The 22,268-nt window shown below is 36.8% G+C and overlaps 2 protein-coding genes across 8 annotated transcripts in view; one reads left to right on the top strand and one right to left on the bottom strand.

The window, feature by feature from the left end:
• Window positions 1–3,680: 3,680 nt before the first annotated feature.
• Window positions 3,681–12,914, bottom strand: dgcr6 (DiGeorge syndrome critical region gene 6). Of its 2 annotated transcripts, none has more exons than XM_067412812.1 (6): window positions 12,762–12,914; window positions 11,606–11,728; window positions 10,407–10,567; window positions 10,236–10,336; window positions 10,026–10,166; window positions 3,681–4,146 (listed from the first exon to the last, which is right to left on the bottom strand). In XM_067412812.1, exons 2-6 carry the CDS (start codon window positions 11,713–11,715, stop codon window positions 4,066–4,068), a joined length of 594 nt encoding a protein of 197 aa, XP_067268913.1. In that variant the 5' UTR covers window positions 11,716–11,728; window positions 12,762–12,914; the 3' UTR covers window positions 3,681–4,065. The 2 variants fall into 2 exon arrangements, with proteins under 2 accessions (XP_067268913.1, XP_067268914.1); XM_067412813.1 differs by lacking the exon at window positions 3,681–4,146 and adding an exon at window positions 8,285–9,289.
• Window positions 12,915–17,026: 4,112 nt separating this feature from the next.
• Window positions 17,027–22,268, top strand: part of LOC137039235 (rasGAP-activating-like protein 1) — a 60,743-nt gene continuing 55,501 nt past the window's right edge. For 4 of the 6 annotated variants that reach the window (XM_067414557.1, XM_067414554.1, XM_067414559.1 and 1 more), the window contains exons 1-3: window positions 17,027–17,566; window positions 17,698–17,754; window positions 21,350–21,463. In XM_067414557.1, coding sequence (XP_067270658.1) covers window positions 17,502–17,566; window positions 17,698–17,754; window positions 21,350–21,463 — 236 coding nt within the window. In that variant the 5' untranslated portion in view covers window positions 17,027–17,501. The remainder of the gene's footprint in view (window positions 17,567–17,697; window positions 17,755–21,349; window positions 21,464–22,268) is intronic. The other 2 variants (XM_067414555.1, XM_067414556.1) reach the window with 2 other exon arrangements.

The raw sequence follows: 22,268 nt of genomic DNA, 5'->3' as shown, positions 1-22,268 counted from the left end.
ACACGCAGAGTACAGACCTGACGTCTGAATATTGCGAAACACACCAAGACATTTTGCCAGGTCATGTCAGGGTCACATGTTTCAGAAAACGAAAAGCATGTGGAATTAACCAGCATTTCTCCTGAGAAAGAGCCCAGTAATCTCACATTTGTCTCAAAAGATCTCACAGTCTAAAACTCGGCACAGTTTTGATAGAGACACTAAAGTGTGAGATCTCAATATAAATCCGTGTTATTTTTATATCATTGAAACACTATTATAGTTATGTACAGCAGTATCCAGAAGGGAAACCACAGGGGACAAAGGCACATCTTCATCCTTTATTCAAATATTATTAAAAAAAAAAAGTATTTAAGATTAATTTGAAACACACACACAAACACACACAGGTGTATATTTACCGAGTAATTTCAAAGTTTTGTAGATTTGGGTAAAAATGACAATTTTCACCTGAGATTTGGAGCCAAATTACAGGGGTGTAAAAATGACTTTATAAAGATGGCAGCATCATTATTTTATTTTCACACAGAGATTGGTAGATCTATTAGTAAAATCTGTCCACTTTATCAATCTTTGTCTCATTATATGCCAACGGTGACCATTTATAAATGGGAAAAAAGAAGTTTATGTGTTTTTTTGCCCCAAGTTTGAATGCCTGTAACTCAAGAAGTATTAAAAGATATCTCAATATCTTTTAGATGCTGGTTCTTATCAAACATTTCTCATGGTATCTTCATTTTAAAGGCCCTATATGGTTCAATCCCAGAGATATGGAGATCTTAATGCGGCTCCAGGAGTAATTTGATCTATTTTTAGTGGCCAAAAACCAAATGTGGGTGACTTTGTGATACTTTTTTCTTTTAAAGAGGAACATCTCAAGAACAAATAATGTTGAAACTACTAATGTTAGATGTGATTAATCAATTCGACAGCACTAATAATTCTATTTATTTTATTTTAGTTAACGTTTATTTTTTAACGTGGGTGGGTTTTTTAACGCCGAAAGTGTTGATTTATGCCAAAGCGATGGATTTCAGCAGAAGTTTCTCAGTAAAGATGGATATTGTTGAAGATCCATTCACGGGCTCTAGAGAAAATCCCCACAATAACTGGCCGCAATATCTGGTAAGCTAGTAGATATCAGCAGCAGCTCAATCCATTTACTTCCACACGTCTACCTTCCAGAAGGTCATTTATAAATGTTAAAGGGCAATAAAATCACACAGCTGTATACCTGAGAGTGTGTGATGATCTTGGGATCTTGATTCCTGATGTTGGCTGTGTTCAGAATAGAAAACTAGTACCTATACTGTGCAGTTTACACATTGCATACTGTCTTTTGAAATAGTATGTGAAAATACATTATGCAATATTATAATGAGTCTTGAATGTTTGTTACAAATACAGTTGATAATATATAGCCAAAATATATAATATAAGGGGCAAAGCACAAATAAGTCATGCCAGCATGGCTGGGCATCAGACCAACACATGATTTTAGACAAAATGCCTGAAAAATCAGTCACTACCAATGATTTAATTGTCTATCACTTTCGACCAATAGGTGGCGCTGTGACCAAATTGATGTGTTGTGGTCAGAGTGAGTGACAATGACACATGCACAGTTTGGTGTCGATATACCAAAGCATTGCAGAGATACAGCCTCAGAGCCATTTTGGCATCATGCCTCAACTTTGTTGCGCCGTATACGAAAACATTTCCGTCAATCGACACAAAATCCATAACTTTGTCACCGTGGTCTGAAGATGATAAGATTCAATTTTGGTGAAAATCCGACAAACGGTCTAGGAGAACTTCGATCATGATCAAAAGATATTTGCATTTTTGGAAATTTCATTATAACTTTTGACCACGAGGTGTCGCTACCCTGAAACTTTTTGAGTACTGTCAGAGCATGATGCCGAAGACACATACCAAATTTTATAAATATAACATTTTACATCTAAATTCAAATTGGCTGACACCCCAAAATGTCCGATATTAGACAATTGGGTATCATTCGACTCGGCATGCTACACCGAATCTAAATATCTCATATCTCCTGACCACTAGGTGGCACTGTGCCAAAACAGCGCAGCACATGGTTGTCATAAAACACAAAACGTTTGGTCAGAATCAAGGGGGTAATCTAGCGCTCGGAAAGCGTTCCACCCCTAGGGGCGGCCATTGCTAACCAAGCCATCACCTGCTGTTAGCATCCCATTGACTCCCATTCATTTTTGAGTCACTTTGACAGTGAATAACTTTACATCTGAGACGTTTAAAGACTCCATTTGTCCATTGTTTATTTCTAAAGAAACATGGCAATGCATAAAAGGCTCCGTTACCTTGTATCTTACACTATTGCCCCGCAGAAGCTGTTTTTGTAAAAATAGGCTAAAGATTGCGTCATAACCAACACGACTCTGTCGCACAGTTGAGAAATTACCGTATAGACCTGAGGAGACGCTCGCAGGCAATCTTTACTGTCTATGAGGCAGTCGGGGGGACGTGGAGACATAAAGTCTGATAAAGTCAAGGGAGAAGAATGGGGAGAAGCCCATAGTGAGCCAAAGGCAACAGGAGAAAATATTTAAACAACGTGATTCAGCTTTCACTTTCCACAACTACTAGAAGACCTACAGCTGTCAGACAGGAGGCTCACGTCACATCTACGTCCTCAAGCTCAGTCTGAGCCGGCGCAGTTCGCTCAGCCATCAGGAAGTGAGTGCCCCTAGGTTGACTTCATTATTTCGCCGTTGACGTCAATGGGATCGCTCCGTCCATTTCTTTTACTGTCTATGGTCAGAATACACTAAAGCGGTATGGAGAAATCGCCTTACGTTCATTTAAGATTGCTCTTAGTCAAATTTTTTGACACATTATTTGAGAACGGTTTGAGGAATCGACTTCAATTCCATAACTTTGTCGGCATGGTCTGAATATGATCTGGTTAAATTTGTGAAATTTGGCGCAACGGCCTAGGAGGGGTTCAAAAGAGTCGTTTTTTTTGGGAAAATTCAAAATGGTGGATTTTTTGTGTGCAAAAGTAATCGTATCAGCTTGAGGCAAGTTTCTAGCCAATAAGGTTCAAAAGTTTTTGGCATAAAAGTAAGTCTAGCTTTGGACAGGTGGTGGCGCTAGAGGGATTGAGTTAGACACTCCAAATTTCCTATGGGACAGATCAGACTGTCCTCTATCACTGTGCCAAATGTCATGACTTTCTCACAAGAGGTTTATGGGCTTCCATAGACTCAAGAGAGGCAGTGTCAGCAGAAGAAGGCCAACGAATACAACAGGCCCTAATTATTTCCAGGTTCATTCATTACACTGGAGATGGAAGGTCATACATGCATTTCATGCATATAGAAAATTCACATACTATGCTCAGAATACAAAATTAATATATACTGTAGAAATAATAGTAAGAATTGTATAGTAGTATGCGATTCCAAACACAGCCTTTCTTTCATGTCCACGACGATCTCATCATCTTTCCATCACTCACTCTAATGAAAAAAACAAGACAAAAAAAGTCATAAATCATACGAGTACAGTCAATAAAAGACCTTACTCACCTGTTGAGTAATAAAACGCCATCATTTGTTTGCCACAAAATCAATTGGTTTACAATTCTCCCAACATATTAAAACATTTTTTCAATAAAGCAAAGCAGCCGGTCAAGCTTGATCTGTGATTTAATAATGCAAATCCTGTTCAAAGAAATTAAATCAAACTCAGACTGTCAATTCTTTATAATACAGTTGCTTCACATAATAGACAAATCACACCAGTGCACTGAACGCTTGCCAGCGAGGTTTATATACATTTACAAAACAATATTTCATATCAAAAGGAAAGTTCAGTTGGGCATTTTATCAGTCATGTCCAGGTTCATGTTATAGACCATTCCAGCCCATCATCATCATTAAATAAATGTCAAGAAAAAGAGATTTCTACACTTTTGAAGGTCCAGCTACTGTACTGTAACCCAAACAGGTCGTTCACATTCAACTGTGAAGCTTGACTCGAGTCTTTCAGCACCATCGGAAACGTATCCGAGTCTCAAGGTAGAGATCCAGAGACAGTCTCTTTCTGCTGCAGCTTCAGGATCAGCTCCAGCAGGTTCATCTGCATCATCACCTCCTGTGACACACAGAAAGAAAAAAGATGCAGAGAAGGAGTAACCCAGCTAACAGAGAGCATTCTGACAAGGTTCTCTGAAAGTTAAAGGGTTAGTTCACCCAAAAATGAAAATTAGATGTTGATCTGCTAACCCCCAGTGCGTCCAACATGTAGGTGTGTTTGTTTCTTCAGTAGAACACAAATGAAGATTTTTAACTCAACCGTTGCTGTGTGCCGGTCATCGCACCGGCTTGACCTCATCAGACGGAAGTTATAGCCAATGGGAAAAGTAGATGAGACTCGTCGGGATATGAGGTAAAAAAATAACATAAATACTGTAGTGTTTCTCACAGAAACCGATCGGTTCGTGTCTGAAGACATCAATGTGTCGTCAGGAGCAGCAGGGTTTTTGTGCACGTTGCCTAACGCCCGTTTCACACATACTCCGTCTGCTGTGCGTGTGCAGTGCGTGTGTGTTTCAGGATCCGCACGCCCTGTTGTGCTTTCACATATGCTGCGTTTGCAGTCCGCAACTGATCCGCGGTTACATACCACAAACACAGCATTTATTAATGATTTTTGATTTAAAATCCAAAAGTTGTTACTGAACATGGCTCGTCAGAATTGCAATTCTCTTTGTTTACTCTTTCATAGAAATCAGGTTACCGTATAGCTACTAGCCTACATTTAAACAACATTTTTTCACTTCATTAATTCATATTGCTTAGATTTAGCTCACACAAGAGGCAAAACATTTAAGGCTATAGCCTAAAATCATAAACATTTTAAATTAGAAACTTACAATAGGCTATTCAAAAACAGCCGACTCTCGTCTTTTCTTTCGTTTTTTCACCCTTTGAAAAGAAATCCTGCAGGTCAAAAATAACTTTGCATTTCACCTCCAAGAAAGTACGAGTGCTCTCCATTATGGCACATTTTTTACCTAAATGCCAGGTAAGGTGTCGTTTTGTTGCTTTACTTGAGAAAAAAAGCCATGTGTTGACTTTGAAACAAGAGTAGATTTTAAATGATATGCATCTGTGGTGAAATTACTAGATTTTCGCGTCAGTACATGTTTATTTTAATGCGAACAATGTTCTATCACTTTAATGCAGCAACGCAGCGCAGCAAAAAATAGACTCGGTACTAAAACGATCCGTGCACTGCTGCAGACGCACCGCTCCTGGAACGGACTGACGGACAGCATCCGCGTGCAGTGTGAAAGCTGTCATCCGTTAACATGAGTACGGAAAAAAATACGCACCGCACACGCACTGCAGACGGAGTATGTGTGAAATGGGCGTAAGCGTGTTTTTGTTTGCTTGTATGTTTCCCTCTTATAGAGTTGTTACCCATTCACCCCATTATATGACCGGCACACAGCAACGGTTGAGTTAAAAATCTTAATTTGTTCTACTGAAGAAACACACACACCTACATGTTGGACGTCATCAGATCAACATCTAATTTTCATTTTTGGGTGAACTAACCCTTTAAGAACAAACGTTCTTCGAGTAATGGAGTGGTTACAGTCAGAATCCGGAAGTAAAAACTCCATTTATTGAATCAGATTTTTAGCTATAACTAATAAATCTTGAAAACTAGCTCTTACTGTGAGCTACAAGGTTGTTAAAGGGATAGTTCACCAAAAAAAATTAAATGATCCCATGATTAACTCCCCCTCAAGTCATCCTAGGTGTTTATGACTTTTTTTTTCTCCAGACGTATACAATCTGAGTTATATTAAAAAATATCCTGGCTCTTCCAAGCTTTATAATGGCAGTGAATTGTTGCCTCGTTTGTGAAGTCTCATTTGTGTAAGAAAAATATCTAATTATAAAAATGTATAAAATCTTTTTAAAACTTTATACACTAAAATAAAGTAATATGGTTTTAAATATGGATATTTTTCTTACACAAATGTCCCCATAGCCATGTGGAGCAAATATATAATGGATAGATGCACTTTTATGATGGACAGATGCCCTGTTTTTTAATCTGGTTTCATCATTAATTTCAACAACAGGAAATTGTAATAAATAGAACAATTTTAGTAAAAGTCAATGACTGGAATATTTTATTGAAAATCTGTTATGTACATTTGAAAATCAGCCATGGGTAAATTTTACCCTGTGGTGGATCTAGTGTAAAAAAAAGTTAAAGGGGGGTGAAACACTCAGTCAATCTCATGTCAATCTTGAGTACCTATAGAGTAGTATTGCATCCTTCTTATGTCCGAAAAGTCTTTAGTTTTATCATATTTATAAAAGAAATATGGGCTGTACCGAGTCTTTCCGGAAAAAAACGAGCGGCTGGAGGCGTATCGTGTGGGCGGAGCTAAAGAATGACGATCGCGAACAAAGCGGTGACGTCCTCAAGCGTGGAGAAACCCATCGCTAACTCAGCTAATACAGATAATGATCCGGAATCAAATCTGAGGCTGAAATAAATTGAACAGGAGAAGCAGCAGCAGCAGGACGTCCGTCTCTGTGGTATGGACTGTATTTAGTGGCCTGTCAACATTTGTGTGTGTTTACTCGCAGTTTATGAGGACATGATTCGGTTTATGGACTATTGTATGCGACTAAACCTTAGCAGTAGCAAGCCAAACGGTTTCGCACCTCAGACTAGTGTAACGTTATACAGAGAACAACAATGGAGTCCGTTAGCGCATTTGAATGACGAAGCACGCGATCGTGTCGTTTACTGATGTTTACTCACGCGACGAGCCGACAGCACAGACATTTGAAGCAGTTTAACTCACCAGCTGCTTCCAAAGCAGGACCGAACCTTTATCGCTGTGACGGCTCCGTCAAAAACACACTTCTTTGGTATGATTTGGTGAAGTCCTGTGACAGCAGTCGTTTCTGTGACAGCAGTCGTTTCGCTTCCCGTCATTTCTGCGTTCAAATCGGTTCAAATGCAGCGCTGCCTTCCCAGAATGCTGTGCTGAAGCGTTGAAGTCGCTTGACGTCACCCATAGGAATAAAGTGGAGCGCGGCGCGTCATAAGTGTTAACGGAGGACTGGATCTGCAGCTGAGAGACTGTTTACGGCGTGCATTTCCTCTCTCGCTCTAGTCTCGCGCGCGCGCACCCTACCGGGAGAAGAGCCCGTACGGCCCATACAAGGACCTTCCGCTCTATTAACGTCAAGCCGACCCATACTCGAAAAAAACTCTCCGAAACTTGTGAGAAACCGGAAGGAGTATTTTTAACACAGAAATACTCCATCAAACGTCCAACATTAGTTTTTGAAACTTTGTCTATGTTTAGGATGGGAATCCAAGTCTTTAACAGAGTAAAGCTCAGTATGCATGAAACAGCATTTCACCGCCCCTTTAATGGTCCAAGACCTTTGGATTTTGGTCACACTTCAACCACGAATACACAAAAATTGACTGGATTCGAGGAGTTTTGTGGTTGAAATTTAAAAAAGTAACAAATCCCTCCCTCACAGGTCAATTTGACCCGCTTAGGAAAGCGAGGATTGCTTCAGTACACAGAAAAATCTAAATGCTAAAACTGTACCAAAAATGATTTGATAATTTCTACATGTGTATCTGAAGGCATTCTGAAAAGATCAAATTTAGAAATTGACTTCAGGACCGAATGGAAAGCTGCATTTTTCCATTGAGCTATAAGGCCATCTAGTGGCAAGAGTCACGAAATATGTTTTATTGTAAATATACTTATATTTATTTATTTTGCAGGCAAAGAAACTCAATGTAAGATATTTTGAGCTGATCTGAACTGGGTTATGCATGTTTTTTTTTAAAGACTTTTTTTTAAAGAAATTTAAGTTTAAAGAAATGTGAAGAATATGCTTAAATTATATTATTTATTGATAAAATCTAATAATTTAAAGGGAAGTTAAAAAAATGCATTAAAATATATTATAAAAATTAAATATAAGCTTTCTGGACAATATATATATATATATATATATATATATATATATATATATATATATATATATATATATATATATATATATATATATATATATATATATAATTTTAGGTCTTCGAGCCACTTAGACCCATGTGGGAAGGATTTGTTACAGAATTTGAGGAGAGGATGAAGGTTAAAAGTGGAATTTGTGTTGAAAAACTACAATACCCATGATGCTGTACAAAAAAATGACACCGATCAGAGTCGAAAGAAGCAAACCAGGCCAAAATAGCCCTTAGCGCTGCAAAAATGACAGAAATGAAACTTTAAATATATTGTTTTATAGATACAATCAACATAGTTTTATATTTCTCCACTTTAATTAGATTATGCTGTTTGCAATGCTTCATGGGATTATAGCGCTATCCCTCACTAAAGCCATTTGGGTGTTGTACCTTTGTCTTTTTAATATGACTATGATTGACTATGAAATATGCCCATAAAAAAACTTAAACACGCTCGCTTCGGTCTGTATCTGATATAAAAATGTGACGATATGTATCGTTGATGGAAACGCTATGATTCGGGATATAGAGTTGTTTTATTCAAGGCTCAACTTGCTGTAGTCGGCCTATTTAAAAGATATAATTCACCCAAACACACATTTACAAATGTGCCACAAATGTAAACTCATCATAAACTCATAATCATGTCGTTTTTCATTTAACTACCAAACACAGATGAAGATATTCTTTATGAAACCTGAGGGATTTCTGTCCCTCCATTTAAAGTCCATTATTCCTCTCAAACTTAAAAGATCCCAAAAAAAAGTCAAAGGCATCGTAAAAAAATTACTAATCAAGTGACTCTAATCCAAATCCAAGTCTTCAGAAGAGACACGAGCGATGGCTTATGATGAACAGATTTACAGAGACGCTCATACTGTAGTAAACACAGACGCTCAGATGATTGCGTGAAGCGTGAAAACAACACGAGAGTAAATGAAGAATTAAAGTTCTTGGACGAGCTAAACATTTACAGTTTGAGAGGTCATTCTCACGAGCTTTTGCGATTAGAGCTGTGACGGATTACATTGATCATCTGAAGCGCACACACACTCCTCAAAGTCAAAGCGCAACATCATTTAAATCACCAGATCACATTTAGTTTTAGTAGTAAGATTGTTCAAAGCATCGTTGATGGTTTATTCTTATGTTTAGTGCATTAATATCAGGAGAGGCAGGACGAGAGGAGCACCGGGAGAGATAATGCCTGAGGGGAAAAAATAAAAGTTTCAGTGAAATTATTACATTAAACGACTTTATATAATGTTGATGTATAATGAGGTAATGGAGGAATATTTGTGGTTCCTAATAATCATACACAAATAATAATAATAGTATTATTTTAATAATAATAAAAAAGGAAAACTCTTTTTTATGTTGGCTTAAAATATCGTGATGCATATTGTATTGTGAATTCAATATTGTGAGATATATATATATATATGGAATCGTGACACGATTACTGTGGTATAATCAAAATTCATATCATAACAAAAATAAGCACCGGTATTCGGTTTGAACCGGAAAACCGCCCAGCACTACCACACAAGACCAACAATTAGGAGCCATGATCACAGAAATCATCCCGATTGTTTCACGATGCCAATCTTTCATCTAGGACAGCCGAAAATCATGCAGTGCATCCCAGGCTTTTAGTCAAGGAATAAAAGGTCGTCAACGAACTTCCCGGGCTTTATGCTGCATTCACATGCTCTCGGAAGTTTCCTAGGTAAAAATTGCACAAAAACACCCTCCCATTTCAAAATTTGAATGGGATAAGCTCGTAATCACGACTTCAGAAGTGGGAATTATCAAGTTTCCGATAGCACGTGAAGGCAGCATAAGTCAAGGAAAAAAAGGTCATCAACAAACTTTTTTCGTTATATTTTCATTAGTGAAATTAACACAAGTTTTGATAACCTTCAGAAAGAAAAGACAGTGACCTGCGGGTTGGTGGTGATGTAGAATCCCGGTACGCCGGCTTTCTCCAGCGTGTTCTGTTGATCCAGAACCTTCTGGTCCATTTCAGCCACAATCTTCTCGTCCATCATTCTCTGCTCCTCTTTCACTCGCTGATCAAGAGCCTAAAACGGTGACAGTCAGACAGTGTTTGCCGTGGGACTCGATAAAAAGACACCAGCTGTCCATCTTACCTCATTTTCGCCTCGTTGGCCGGTTTTCAGAACGGCCAAATTATGAGACTTGCACGACTGCAGAGCCTGTTTGTGTTTTCGAACCAAATCCTGCTTGAGTGCTGAAACAGACAGACAGACGAATCACACACTCCTTGTTTTCAGTGTGGTCTGAAACACTCTCACACACACCTCTGTGTTCACTGTGTAGCTTCTGTCTCTGGTTATAGAGGTTTTTCTCCGTCAGGTGTTGAATGTCCAGCAGCCCTTGCACTATTTCATACACCGTCCCGTCGATGAGCGCTTGAGCCAGATCACTGAGCGTGGTGTAGGACAGACGCTGCTGAAACGAGCTGAAACAAACACAGTTAATACTTCACTTACATTCAATATACGTGAGCACACATGGAAATATTTTTAAAGGGATTTCACTTTTTTAACTTTAGTTAGTGTGTAATGTCGCTGCTTGAGCATAAACAGTATCTGCAAAGTTACAGCGCTGAAAGTTCACTGCAAACGGAGATATTGTCTTTTAAAGTTACGGCAGTTTATTGACTACAAAAATGGCCGCTTTGGACTACAACGAGCTTCTTCCTGGGTTGGTGACATCATAAACCCTCGCTAGTCTCCGCAGATGTGACTTCTGCCCGTAATGGGAAGGGGCGTGGCCTTTTCGGCAACCTGTGTTTGGCCCTTCAGCCAATAAAAATACAGGAAACTACATTTGGCCATCTGACCAATCTAAGACCATTGCGTTTTTCAGAGGGAGGGGCTTCATAGAAGCAGGAAGCAAACGAGCCGTTCAAAGGACAGACAGCGGTGTGAAATAAAGGGAGAACAGAAGAAAAATACAATGTTTAAAATAAAAAAAACAAAAAAGAAGTATTAAGACATGTTATACTGCGCCCCATAAACACAACCAAGCCTAGAAAAAAACACGGAACCGGCCCTTTAAGCGGTTAAATACATAACATTTCGAGAATTTAATTGTGTACTCAAATGTACAGTTAATTTTTAAGATTTATGCAATTTGTACAGCTCTGCTGCGCAGGACATCTCGGTCTACAAGGCGGATTACCTAAAAGAAACTCTGCCTTTGCACAGACGGCCTTCTCATTCAAAACTGTTTAAGAATGGAATAATCTCCCAGATCCTCTGATCTGAGGGACTTCTCTCTAAATGTTACAAAGGTATTATTAGAAAATCAATTATGTCAGCATTGATTATGTTTATGGTTAGTGAGTTTTTACTGTAGCAATTTTAAAAGGGTTATTGTTGACAGTGTGTACTTGCACATGGTCCCTGTCATGAACAGAACAGAAACAGAAGAAAGTAACCCTGAGTTTGTTTAGCTCCCATCATGGTACAGGCCCTTGGTGTGGTGTGTGTACCTGGGCAGGTCCTTCACAAGCGCCTGTAGCTCTGACAGCAGGTAATAATGTCTCTCTTGTTGTCTGGCAGCATCAGACTGATCATCGCTCACACTGGAGTACGTGTCCATCACACATTCAGCCCTTATGGAACGGAGAAAAGAGCTTTTATCAAACAAATCAATCTGACTGGACGAGTGGACAGTGTTGGGGAAAGGTACTTCGAAAAGTAATGCATTCCAATATTGCATTACTCCCTTAAAAAGTAACTAATTGCATTACTTAGTTACTTTTTAAGAAAAGTAATGCATTACATTACTTTTATGTTATTTTACTTGTTTTTTTATTATATATATATATATATATATATATATATATATATATATATATATATATATATATATATATATATATATAAAAACTAAAAAGTTATATTATTGAGAAAATGTAAAGACCCTTTCACACCAAAAGTAGATAAGCCTCAGCTAACACTTCCCCAATAAAAACAAAAAGTATTTTTTGCTTATGGTTTAACTAAATCATTAAATGTCATTAAACTGCCTTTATCGTAAATACAAGTTTCCTAGGTAAAAATTGCACATGAACGATAGCATGTGAAGGCGGCACTGAAATAAAGCTAAAACAGAATAAAAGAAGAACGTTTTTAGAAGAAAAAATGTTAAGTACTAAAATAACTACAGCTAAAATGGAAATAAATATAAATGAAATAATATTACAAAATTACTAAAGCTTACAGTAAAATAAATAAAAAATATCAAATCGAATGCAAAATATTAAATAAACTAACAAACTACAATAACACTGGTCGTACTCAGCTGAATTGTGTAACGTTATTTTAGTGACTTGGCAACTATAAACTCTATATTTACGAAACTAGGATAATAATTGTTTAACTTATAAATTATTACAAATTATTTACATTCTATATTATTATGATCAACGGTAAGTGTCGAATATAGACTAAATAAAGAAAATAAATGTTAACATCTAAATAATATATGCTCAAAATATGCCAATAGAGTATAGTAACTGAATATGAAGATCGTAGATCGTTTTGCATATAGTGACTGCAAGAGAACTTGCTAACGTTATTTATTATTAAAGAACTGCATCATTTTACAGAAAAAAAAGACATTAAAAGGTACGAATCTCTTACCCGCTTTGTGTTTGAGCTCACAGAGAGGAAGAGAAGAATGTTTAAGGTGTGTCGAGAGTTTAAATAGGAACTTTCATTGAATGTGTGCAGCGAGTTTTTGAGCTTCAAGTGATGCGATGATTGTTTTGAAATGTGTGTGGAGGTTTGCGCATGCGCAACAACAGCGTCCCGAGGTCTTTCAGCACACAGGGCTGCCCTTTAATATGCCTTAAAGTTTTCTTGTTGTTAAATTTCACACACACACACACACACACACACACACACACACACACACACACACACACACACACACACAGAGGTGGCCAGTAGTGAAGTATTTTTACTTTCTACTTAAGTACATTTTTTCAAGTGTATATTTTAACCGTTTTTTGTTTGTTTGTTTTTTGAGAACTTTTACTTTATTCCAAAGCATAATTTATAACGTCATACTTTTCATAATGTCATACTTCACGACATTTCATAAATTAAAGTTGTTGTGTTTTTTAGTTTTTTTTTTAACCTTTAATACTTAATTACATGATGAAACACAGTAGGCTACTTTCTAAATACTTGTACTCAAGTAAAAATGTAATTACTTTCACTTGAATAAAATTATGGCTACTATACAAAACCGATATATTTCCCCCAGTGGTAGCCTAATTCACTGTAAAAAAATAAAAAAATAAAAACATACATTTATGTCTCCAATTGAAAATGTTTTAGTGACTGATGATCACATCTCAATTTTTCAGTTGGCCAAATTGAATTTCTGTAAATTAAATTGCATCATCTGAAAAATTGAGACGTGATCATCAGTCACTAAAACATTTTCAATTGGAGACATGATTTATTTATTTTTATTTTTATTTTTTTAACAATGTTCGAAGAACTAGTAGGCTATATAAAAAAATAATTGAAGACACCATAAAGAGAGATAAAGAAAAAGAAAAAAAAGGTTGGGAAATGTGTTTTGAGAATGAAAGAAAAAAAGATTAATGCAGTAGATGTAAAAATAACGCTAAAGATCATGTGATGACGTGTTTTCAGATCCTCAACATCGTACATGTTTTTACTAAAGTGGACATATTTCTCTCTCGTCTGACTGACATTATCAATCTCTCTGTTTTTCTTTTGCTATTTGAGCAAATGGGAACACAACTAGATGTATACACACACACAGAGAGAGAGAGAGAGAGAGAGAGAGAGAGAGAGAGAGAGAGAGAGAGAGAGAGAGAGAGAGAGAGAGAGAGAGAGAGAGAGAGAGAGAGAGAGAGAGAGAGAGAGAGAGAGAGAGAGAGAGAGAGAGAGAGAGAGAGAGAGAGAGAGATTTTTTACTTTCCAGGTCATTTTATTTTTCAAGTAGGCAACTTTATCATTGTCTCTTCTTCAGAAACCGTTTACTTCACAACATTCAAAAACATAATAACCTACTGTAGTTTTTACTGCACAATATTTCATATTGAATATCATTTAATACTTACTTAAATTAAAAATGTATAATTTTACATAATAATTCACTATTTTATAGAGATTGATAATTATAAAATTATATTTTAGTTGTAATCCTTGTCTATAATATTATTAATAATAATATTAATAAATTCCTATTATAGGCTACTTGTCTTATTGCATTAATATTTTTTTCTGTCTCATAAAGTTTACCAAGGTTTTTCTATTTAATAGTTTTTACATAATAATTCACTATTTTAATCATAGACATCGATAGAAAAAAACTGTTTTTTATTTTATTTAATAGCCTTGTGTATGTGCGCGCGCGAGTGTGTATGTGTGTGTGTGTGTGTGTGTGTGTGTGTGTGTATGTGCGCGCGCGAGTGTGTGTGTGTGTGTGTGTGTGTGTGTATGTGCGCGCGCGAGTGTGTGTGTGTGTGTGTGTGTGTGTGTGTGTGTGTGTGTGTGTGTGTGTGTGTGTGTGTGTGTGTGTGTGTGTGTGTGTGTGTGTGTGTGTGTGTGTGTGTGTGTGTACGTGTGTTTTCATGTTTATTACAAACTCTCGTGGAGACAACAGCATAAGAAACACAACAAAACAAAAAATTAAAATAAAACAGACAAGGCAACAACAAAGTGCAAGTTGACAGTGAGGACGGGAAAAGAAAAGAAAGAAAAGAAAAAAAGGCATTGTTCTCAAAATAAATAATGTGTTAAAGGATCAAAAACATTTCAGCAGCATAAATATCTTCTATAGTTTGTTTAGAATTTTTGACAAGGTTCATTTAGGATAATAACATACGAAATTCATTTTTAAAACAGTTCACATTTGGCAATTGTTTTTTCCATTTACTTTTGTGAATGTGGTATTTACCCATAATGATGATAAGGTTGATCAGAAGTGAAAGATCCCTCGTTAGTTTAGAATTATAAATAAGAATATCTTCTATTGTAGATTGCTCAAGTTCGCTAATTTCATTATTTAACCAGTTGTGTACATCTTCCCAAAACTTTCTACTAACCGAGCAAAGGAAGAATAAATGCTCTGTTCGTTCTGGGTTTTCATGACAAAAATCTACCCCTCAGTGTCTCCAGATGGATAGTAATTGTTAAGAATTTTAAATTGCATTTCTTTTACTTTGGGTGCAATTGGCCATATTATAAATTTCCAATGTTTTTCAGCAATTGTTGGATTATCTAATATTTTAAGTTTTATCTTCCTATCATAGTCGTGATATATATGTCCTTTGAAAGCTTTATTTAAATTTTTGCTGTCACATTTTTTGTCTGTAATGTTTAATTCTCCTATCATTAAGTTTGGAAGTTTGACATTTGAAAAAATAATTATGTTTTTTATCAACTGTAACAAATTCACTGGAATAGATTTACATATTCTCTTATATTCTTTAAGAGAACATTGAATATTATCAAATTAGATTTTTAAATCTTTTAACTGTAGGATTTCACCCTTTATATCTAAACTGTCATGAACAAAGATAATGCCTTGGTCAAACCAAAGCTGGTTGAACAAAGACTTTTTGTTTGATACAATTACTCTATTATTCCACAAGGTGGCACAATGAGGGGTAAAGTTATGCTTCCAGTGATGCAAAACTTGTTTATGAAACTCAGATAATATAAAAGGTCATTTAGAAATTTCAAAGTCACATTTCAAAAGAAAGTTTAACCCACCGAACCTCTTAAAGATACTTTGTGGAATGTGATACCATATTGAATCCGGCTTCAATAGAAACTCTTTCAACCACTTTATTTTAAATGTTCCTAACATTTATTTATGACCACTTAGCATGCCCGAATCATGCCCTACTTTTTGTGTGTGTTTACATACCTAATGCTAGAAAAGTCACCAAGTTTTATAATTTTCAGATGGAGCTGTGATTTTTAAAAATTCAAAATGTGCTTCATAGGTTACATTTTTCATAGGTGTGTGTGTGCGTGTGTGTGAGTGGAAGTGTCAGTATCACACTCTTGATGTTTTAGAGTGTCACCCCTTTACTGTTGTGTACTTTTTTTCAGCATTGTGGCCGATTTGTAGATTGTACACACAAATATTCAGAGAATTTTTGCCAATTTCCCATTAATTTCCTATGGAGGTCATTTATGACCGAAGACAATGAACGTTACTTTTTTTTATGACCAATTTCCATGTTTGAATCATGACCCCAATTTTTCTGTGTGTTAATATACCTAATGCTAAAGTCACCAAGTTACATGTCATTCTTATGAAGCTGGGATTTGTAACATTCATGACAGAAAACAGAAAATGTTTCGGTCAGAAATGACCAAAGAGCACCAGAGGGTTAACCAAAGGAGATTTCTTAACATTGTAGGTCTTATATCTCCAGATAAATGTATATATAATAGAGTTAATTTTCCTCGCGTTTTTGGAGCAATGTAAAGGGATTGACAGGGATATATCAGTTTAGCTCAGCCTTGGATAGTAAGTTGCGCCCAAAAATTGAAAGATCTCTACTAAGCCAGTGGTTTAAGGATACTTGTATTTGATCAATTTTTTTCTTTCATATTAATTTCCTCTCTTTGTTTTTCCTCTTCAACCATCTTAACTCCAAGATATTTAACTTCTTTTTTTAACAGGGATAGACATTATTTCTGTATCTTTACAGTCATATTATGCAAGTAGTTCACACTTTTTTCATATTTAAACAAAGCCCTGAGGCTTTGGAAAAAATGTAAATTATTTGCAATGCATTGCTAACCATCGATTTATCTCTAAGGAAGAAAACGGTGTCGTCTGCAAACTGACTGAGGTGTGTGTGTGTGTGTGTGTGTGTGTGTGTGCTGCGCTGTGCTCACCGGCAGATGTCGCTGTTGACTCAGTTCCTCATCAGCATCACTGAAGTCTCATCATGATCCTCATCATCTCATCATCATCATCATTATCACTCGAGAGCAGAGTCAGGAGCATCACGACTCGCGCGCTGCTGCATCGACACGAATGCAGTCAGATATTATAATAACTACAGAAAACGCATGACTGATGGACACGAGATGAATGAAGTGCATGTGGATTTACGCGTGGATGGACGTGGACAGAGGAAGCCACTCCGGTGTGTATGTGTGTGTGCATCACCTGACCACCATGAGATAGTTCTCCTGAAGCAGATCGAAGGCTTTCCTTGATTTGATCAGAGTTTTTTTTGTCGTGCTGTTGGTTTGAAGGCGTTATCATTGAGTTGGGGCAGATGCATGTGCATTCCTCCTTCAGATGCGGGTGTATCTTCGCGGGCTTTGAGCAGCTCTGATGTCCAGTGACATGCGGCTCCTCCGATCATCATGGCCACTAACACTTCTCTGCACTTTCGCATCGTCGAGGGACGAAATCTGCCTGCAAAAGATGTGTAAGTGTTGAGAGTTATGGTGATCATCTCAAGTGATTGATATAACAGTGTGGAGTCAGAATGATGATGATGATGCTGATGATGCTGATGATGATGATGATGAAGGTGTGTGTGTGTGTGTGTGTGTCCAGTTCTGGGACCAGTGATCCGTACTGCATCGTCAAAGTGGACAATGAAGTCGTGGCCAGGTGAGTGTCACATTCTCAATCTCACCTGTGTGTGTGTGTGTGTGTGTGTGTGTGAGTGTGTACTTCAAAGAGTTGCATAGGACTATATTTAAGTGTGTGTGTGTGTGTGTGTGTGTGTGTGTGTGTGTGTGTGTGTGTGTGTCACAGTGTGTGTGTGTGTGGGCATGTTTTTGTGACATATGAGGACACAAATGTGTGTAATGCCATGGGTATGACACAGGTATTACAGGAGAGGGTGAAATATGAGGACATTACCCATGTCCCCACTTTACAAAAGGCTTATAAATCACACAGGAGGAGTTTTTATGAGAAAGTAAAAATGCAGAATGTTTCCTGTGATGGGTAGGTTTAGGGGCAGTGTGTGTGTGTGTACATAATATACACACATATTAGGGGTGTAACGATATCCTCACGTCACAATACTAAATTAATGATACAATATAATTGCGATACACCATATGGTGACATATCGAACAAAGTTAATAAATAATGTACTGTTGATTAAAATGTTAAATTTGCGTTACATTGGGGTGGAAATGAACAGACTTGGACTTGCTGCTGGTAGCGCAATGCACAGGACACCAGAAAAACAAAATATGATTCTGAAGCTGAAAATAAAGAGTTATTGTAGACGAATATGCTTGCACTCTGTCACTAGATATATTTCAAATAATTCAAGCCACTTTTTACTGGAAAAATAAGACATTTGGCATTATTAGGACCAAAAAATGTCCCCCATATCCATTATATTCAACATTATATATAATATTTTAATGTAGTACTGACACTAAAACTGTGAACTTGAATGTTTTCTCACTATAATTTTTATTTTGGGTGAGCTATCAATGATACATATTGTTGCATATTCTATTGCAATATATAGAATATATATTATATATAATTAGAACTGTCAAATTGATTAATCTAACATAAATGTCCTTAAATACATACGTGTGTATACTCACACACACACACACACACACACACACACACACACACACACACACACACACACACACACACACACACACACACACACACACACACAGTAACGGTCAAAAGTTTGAAAACATTAACTTTTTTAAAAAATGTTTTTGAAAGAGTCTCTTCTGCTCTCAAAGGCTTATTTGATGATAAATACAATAAAAAATGCGAAATATTATTATAATGTAATACAGCCGTTCTCTGTGTGAATATATAGTAAAGTGTGATTTATTCCTGTGATCAAAGCTGAATTTATCATCATTACTCCAGTCTTCAGTGTCACATGATCCTTCACTAATCATTCTCATATAATTTTTTATTATCAATGTTAAAAACAGTTTTAGCTGGGGTTTTTAAAAGAAAATTATAATGATACACTGCCACTCAAAAGTTTGGTGTAAGATTTAAAATGAATGAATATATTTAGAATAAATAATATAATAAGTATTATTTGGCAAAGACACAAAATTGATCAAAAAAAGACAGTAAATACATTTATGAAATTAATAAATATGACCAAAAAATATTTATTTATTTCAAATAAATCCTGTTCTTTTCCTGGGAAATCCTGAGAAAAAAAATCACAGAAATATTAAGCAGCAAAACTGTTTTCAACACTGATAATAATCATAAATGTGTGTTGATGATCAGACCCTCATCTGAGAATGATTAGTGAAGGATCATGTGACTCTGAAGACTGGAGTAATGATGATAAATTCAGCTTTGATCACAGGAATAAATCACACTTTACTATATATTCACATAGAGAACAGATGATCTACACTGGAGGAATATTTATTTCACTGCTTTACTGGAGTTATGAGCAGATATACAGCCTTAGTGAGATTAAGATGCTACTTTCAAGAACATTAAAAAACCTTAATATATATATATATATATCATGGGCGTCGGAAGCAAATAAAAAGTGGGTGGGTCAGTAGCGGCTAAGGCAAAATATGATAGGTGGGGAAATTGTCTTGGGGTTCTCCCCCAGGAAAAAAAATTATTTCATAGATGTGATTTCCTGCATTATGGTGCGTTTTAGGCCATATCCCTTTCCTATACCAAAAAATACCTCAAACCAGTCAATACCAATAGTCTAATAAAAAGGCTATATTCATTTAACTGCCATAATGAACAGTTTCACAGATAATGATAATGACAAAGTTGCATGTTTTTTATGCTCCGTCCTCCGTGTCCAGACAGAAAAAGTGCCGTTTACTAAACAATTTATTGGGCCAGACAAAGTTAAAGAAATCACTAAATAATAAACTGTGGCTATAGAGTAGGGGTAAGACCCATGGCATCAAGTTTTGACACATTTCGAGCATAGGTTCGAATCCGGCTTTAGCCACACTCGCATATCAGATCGGAAAGATCCATCACATATCAGATCGGAAAATTTATTTTCAATAAAAAAAAGAGAACATATTAGAAAAGCGTTAACATGTGTTTAATAATAAGTTTCTTAATACGTTTCTCGGTTAATTGGTAGTCAAGGTAAACAGACATGTGCTGAATTAGAGACGATAAAAAGTGAGTGGGTCCAATTCATTGTTCTTAAAAAGTCGGTGGGTCTTGTCCCACACACACACAATGGTTCCGACGCCCATGATATATATATATATATATATATATATATATATATATGTGTGTATTTAATTAGAACTGTCAAATTGATTAATCGCATCTAACATAAATGTTCTTAAATACATGTGTGTATACACACACACACACACACACACACACACACACACACACACACACACACACATATATATATATATATTTTCACACCCAGATCTACTGATGTCAGCAGGTTTGTGTGAGGCGGGTTCAGTTTAAGGATATGGTTAATAAATATCCTTATCTTAGTGCAAACGCTCATTTATGACTTCACGTATCTGTGTGGGAAAACTGAATTACACGTTACTTTATTTAAGGAATCGGGTTTACAGTCACCAAACATGTGGCCAAATTTGGTGACTGTAAACCCGATTCCTTAAATAAAGTAACGTGTAATTCTTTCAAGATTAGTTTGTAATCAATTGGACTAATCTAAAAAAATAGTCGTAAGGTTACTTAGTCATTTGCATAGCTAGTGTGTGAACCACATCTCTAAACATATTGCATTTGTTAATGTTTAGCACACATAATTAGTCATTGATTTATTGATTGCATGCATGATTGCATTAATTGTGAGGATTATGGTGTTGTTATTGATCTAATTGATCCACTAATGCTGATTATGAAAGCATTCATTGCACTTTAAATAATAATCGCAACCCCCTTCCCCCCAAAAAATAAAAACAAGTGTGTGAGAGATTGTGTTGTGTTGCTTTCACATGCTGTATTGTAGAGTTTCCTGAAGCGCACACCTGGTGTGGTGCATATTTAAAAAGCGTTGTGTCTTTTGAAATGTTAATGCTCAGGCCTCCCTTTGAGAAATTGGCTGAATTGATTGATTGTTTTCCATCAGCGTCACTTATGGCCGTTTAAATTGTTCTCTGTATCCAGGCAGATTCTAATTCAGCCTCTAATACATGTATAAATCGGCTCCGTGCCACATGACGATTGACGTAAGCCGCATGCTTTCTGTGTCCCAATGTAGAACTGCGACTGTCTGGAAAAACTTGAACCCATTCTGGGGGGAGGAATACACCCTTCACCTGCCGACGGGCTTCCACACGCTCACCTTTTACGTCATGGATGAAGACACTATTAGGTAACAAATGTGTTTCGGATTTCACTGTAATCTTATAAAAGCTCACGTTTGCATCCAGAAGTGATGAATGCATGAGGTTAGATAAGTAAATGGATGGACGGTTCTGCTCTTGTTTGTGTGGTTGAGACCCGTCTGCCCACTAACGCCTCATGATGCAGTGTTTGTACATCAACACACACACACACTCACACACCAAAACATTTGCACGCACAAACACACAGATGGTGTGACGAGAGACGGTGACCACTTCAGTTCTCCTCTTTGTTTCTTCAGTGCAAAAACAGTGCATCTGCTGGAGAAGCAAAAAGACTGAAGATATGAAGTCTTGTTTAATGAAAAATGTATCAAAATGAATGTTAAAAAAAGCCAGTGAGGTTTCCTTTGAATTGAGTTTATTTTTCTGATCCCATTAACAGATACACTACATTGCCAAAAGTTTTGGGACCCCTGCCTTTACATGCACATGAACTTTGATGCCATCCAATTGTTAATCCGTAGGGTTTAATATGGAGTCAGCCCACCCTTTACAGGACCAACGCTTTGTGCACTGGAGTGCAGTCATGTTGGGACAGGAAGGGGCCGTCCACAAACTGTTCCCACAAAGTTGGGAACATGTAATTGTCCAAAATGTCTTGGTATGCGGAAGCATTAAGAGTTCCTTTCACTGGAACTAAGGGGCCAAGCCCCACCCCTGAAAAACAACCCCACCTCATAACCCCCCCTCCACCAAACTTTACACTTGGCACAATACAGTCAGCAAGTCCCATTCTCCTGGCAACCGCCAAACCCAGACTCGTCCATGGGA

Source organism: Pseudorasbora parva, chromosome 13 (genome assembly GCF_024679245.1).
Source record: "Pseudorasbora parva isolate DD20220531a chromosome 13, ASM2467924v1, whole genome shotgun sequence".
Taxonomy (NCBI): Eukaryota; Metazoa; Chordata; class Actinopteri; order Cypriniformes; family Gobionidae; genus Pseudorasbora; species Pseudorasbora parva.
Note: the sequence above shows the minus strand (reverse complement) of the source record. Positions and strands in the feature narration are given on the sequence as shown.